This window comes from Alosa pseudoharengus, unplaced genomic scaffold (assembly GCF_046254945.1).
Source record: "Alosa pseudoharengus isolate Yale_2024_CS ecotype anadromous, Long Island Sound unplaced genomic scaffold, YU_APseudo_1.1 YU_APseudo_1.1_scf_13, whole genome shotgun sequence".
NCBI classification, from domain to species: Eukaryota; Metazoa; Chordata; class Actinopteri; order Clupeiformes; family Clupeidae; genus Alosa; species Alosa pseudoharengus.
The window spans coordinates 37,973,807-37,976,306 of NW_027468598.1; the positions used below are offsets into that span (position 1 = coordinate 37,973,807).

Consider the following 2,500-nt stretch of genomic DNA (forward strand, 5'->3'; position numbering starts at 1 on the left):
ACAGAGCTAATCTCATGCACTAACTTGCTTATCCTACAGAGCTAATCTCATGCACTAACTTGCTCTTCCTACAGAGCTAATCTCATGCACTAACTTGCTCTTATTCTCACGCTTGGTTATTAACAAAGTAGACTTGCTCTGAGTCTGACCTATGAATTGTGCTCAATTACTACGTGTGTGTGTGTGCGCGCGCGCGTGTATGTGTGTGTGTGTGTGAGTGTGTGTGTGTGTGTGTGTGTGTGTGTGTTTGTGTGTGTGTGTGTGTGTGTGTGTGTGAGTGTGTGTGAGTGTGTGTTGCATGGCCATCAAACTTCATTTTAAAATCATTGATCCATTCAGGTTGCCAGATTGTGTATGAAATACACCCTACACATACACGATCACTTAGTTTCAATTTCAACCCAAAACCCAAATAAGGAAGCGGGTGCCAACTGCGCAGCATGAGTCTCGTCGTAAGCAAGCGGGCTAGTTGAATGGCCTACTCCAGAACTAGCTGTTGTGAAATTGTTGGGAGTGTTGTTGATACACTGAACTTGTGCTCTTGTGTAAAAGCAACGACCGAAATGCAGTGTTGAAACACGTGTATGAAACGTATTAAATATGCAAACACAGATCCGGCATAAACACTGACCCCCCCCCCCCCCCCCCCGAAAAAAAAATCTCCCGTTTTTGGAAAGCTAAATGTTGACAGGTATGAGATAGGGGGACAATAATGTCTGTAGATTTGTATGACGTTATGTCAGATTGATTGATGATTTAGTTTTTTTGTTTTTTGACATGATTTTGTCATCCGCCATCTTTAATTCACTTTTCACAGCTGTTTCAGACGTTGTCACACAGATTTGTGGGTAGTAGGCAGCTTCAGGGATACATCGATACTTCCTTCAAAAATGACCATATTTAGGGTAGTTCTAAGATAACTTAGAAGGCAGGCAAAGAGAGTTAGAACAGCACTTGTTGCCTCACTCCCCTGTTAGATATCTTAAAAGGCAATATTTTTTACTATTTTGAACAGAGCCATTCACTATATGTGTATGTGTGTGTGTGTGTGTGTGTGTGTGTGTGTGTGTGAATGTATGAGTGAATGGTGAGTGTGTGTGTGTGTGGTGTGTGAGTGTGTGTGTGTGTGTGTGTGTGTGTGTGTGTGTGTGTGTGTGTGTGTGTGTGTGTGAATGGTGAGTGTGTGTGTGTGAGTGTGTAAGTGAATGGTGTGTTTGTGTGTGTGTGTGTGTGTGTGTGTGTGTGTGTGTGTGTGTGTGTGTGTGTGTGTGTGGTGTGTGAGTGAACGGTGAGTGAGTGTGTGTGTGTGGTGTGTGTGTGTGTGTGTGTGTCTGTGTGTTGTGAGTGTGTGAGTGAATTGTGAGTGTGTGTGTGTGTGTGTGTGTGTGTGTGTGTGTGTGTGGTGTGTGAGTGTGTGTGTGTGTGTGGTCTGTGTGTGAGTGTGTGAGTGAATGGTGAGTGTACCCACCAGCAGGACAGCGATCACCAAGCCAAGATCCTCATCCACCAGAGGAATGATTACAGCTGCAAAAGAAGGAGAGTTGAACGCAGATCATATAAATCGCGCACACACACACACACACACACACACACACACACACACACACACACACACACACACACACCACGCACACACACACACACACACACACACATACACACACACACACACACACACCACGCACACACACACACACACACACACACACACACACACACACACACACACACACACACACACACACACAAACACACACACACAAACACAAACACAAACACACTCTTCTCTCCACATTGTTGCTATCCTAATTGAGCTACACACACACACACACACACACACTTCTGCCCTCTCCATATTGTTGCTATGCTAGTGGAATGCACACACACACACACACACACACATTCTGTCCTCTCCATATTGTTGCTATGCTAGTGGAATGCACACACACACACACACACACACATTCTGTCCTCTCCATATTGTTGCTATGCTAGTGGAGGTGAGAGGTTGTGTGTTAAAATAAGAAACGTGTCAACAACTGGTACCCATGCAGCGTTGTCATGGGAACAGGAGAGTGAAATCATGTGAAAGTTAAAACTTCTCTCTCTCTACCTCCCTCTCTCTCTCTCTACCTCCCCCTCCCTCTCTATCTCTCCCTCTCTCTCTCTCTACCTCCCCCTCCCTCTCTCTCTCTCTCTCTCCCTCTCTCTTTCTACCTCCCCATCTCTCTCTCTCTCTCTACCTCCCCCCCTGTGTCTCTCTCTCTCTACCTCCCCCTCTTTCTCTCTCCCTCTCTCTCTCTACCTCCCCATCTCCCACTCTCCCTCTCTCTCTCTCTCCCTCTCTCTCTCTCTCTCTATCCCCCCTCTCTCTTTTTCTCTTTTTTTAAACTCTCTCCCACACATTTCCACTCCTCTGCAATTATTTTCTCTAGTTCTTCCCTCCCACACACTAGCACCTGTCAGCACACTCACTCACACACACACACACACACACACA

The 2,500-nt window shown here is 45.9% G+C and overlaps 1 protein-coding gene across 1 annotated transcript in view; it reads right to left on the bottom strand.

Annotated features, from left to right (window-relative positions):
* The window catches only part of pde2a (phosphodiesterase 2A), a 125,984-nt gene that overhangs the window by 54,109 nt on the left and 69,375 nt on the right, over positions 1-2,500 (bottom strand). Inside the window, exon 5 of the mRNA XM_076281787.1 lies at positions 1,469-1,524. Coding sequence (XP_076137902.1) covers positions 1,469-1,524 — 56 coding nt within the window. The remainder of the gene's footprint in view (positions 1-1,468; positions 1,525-2,500) is intronic.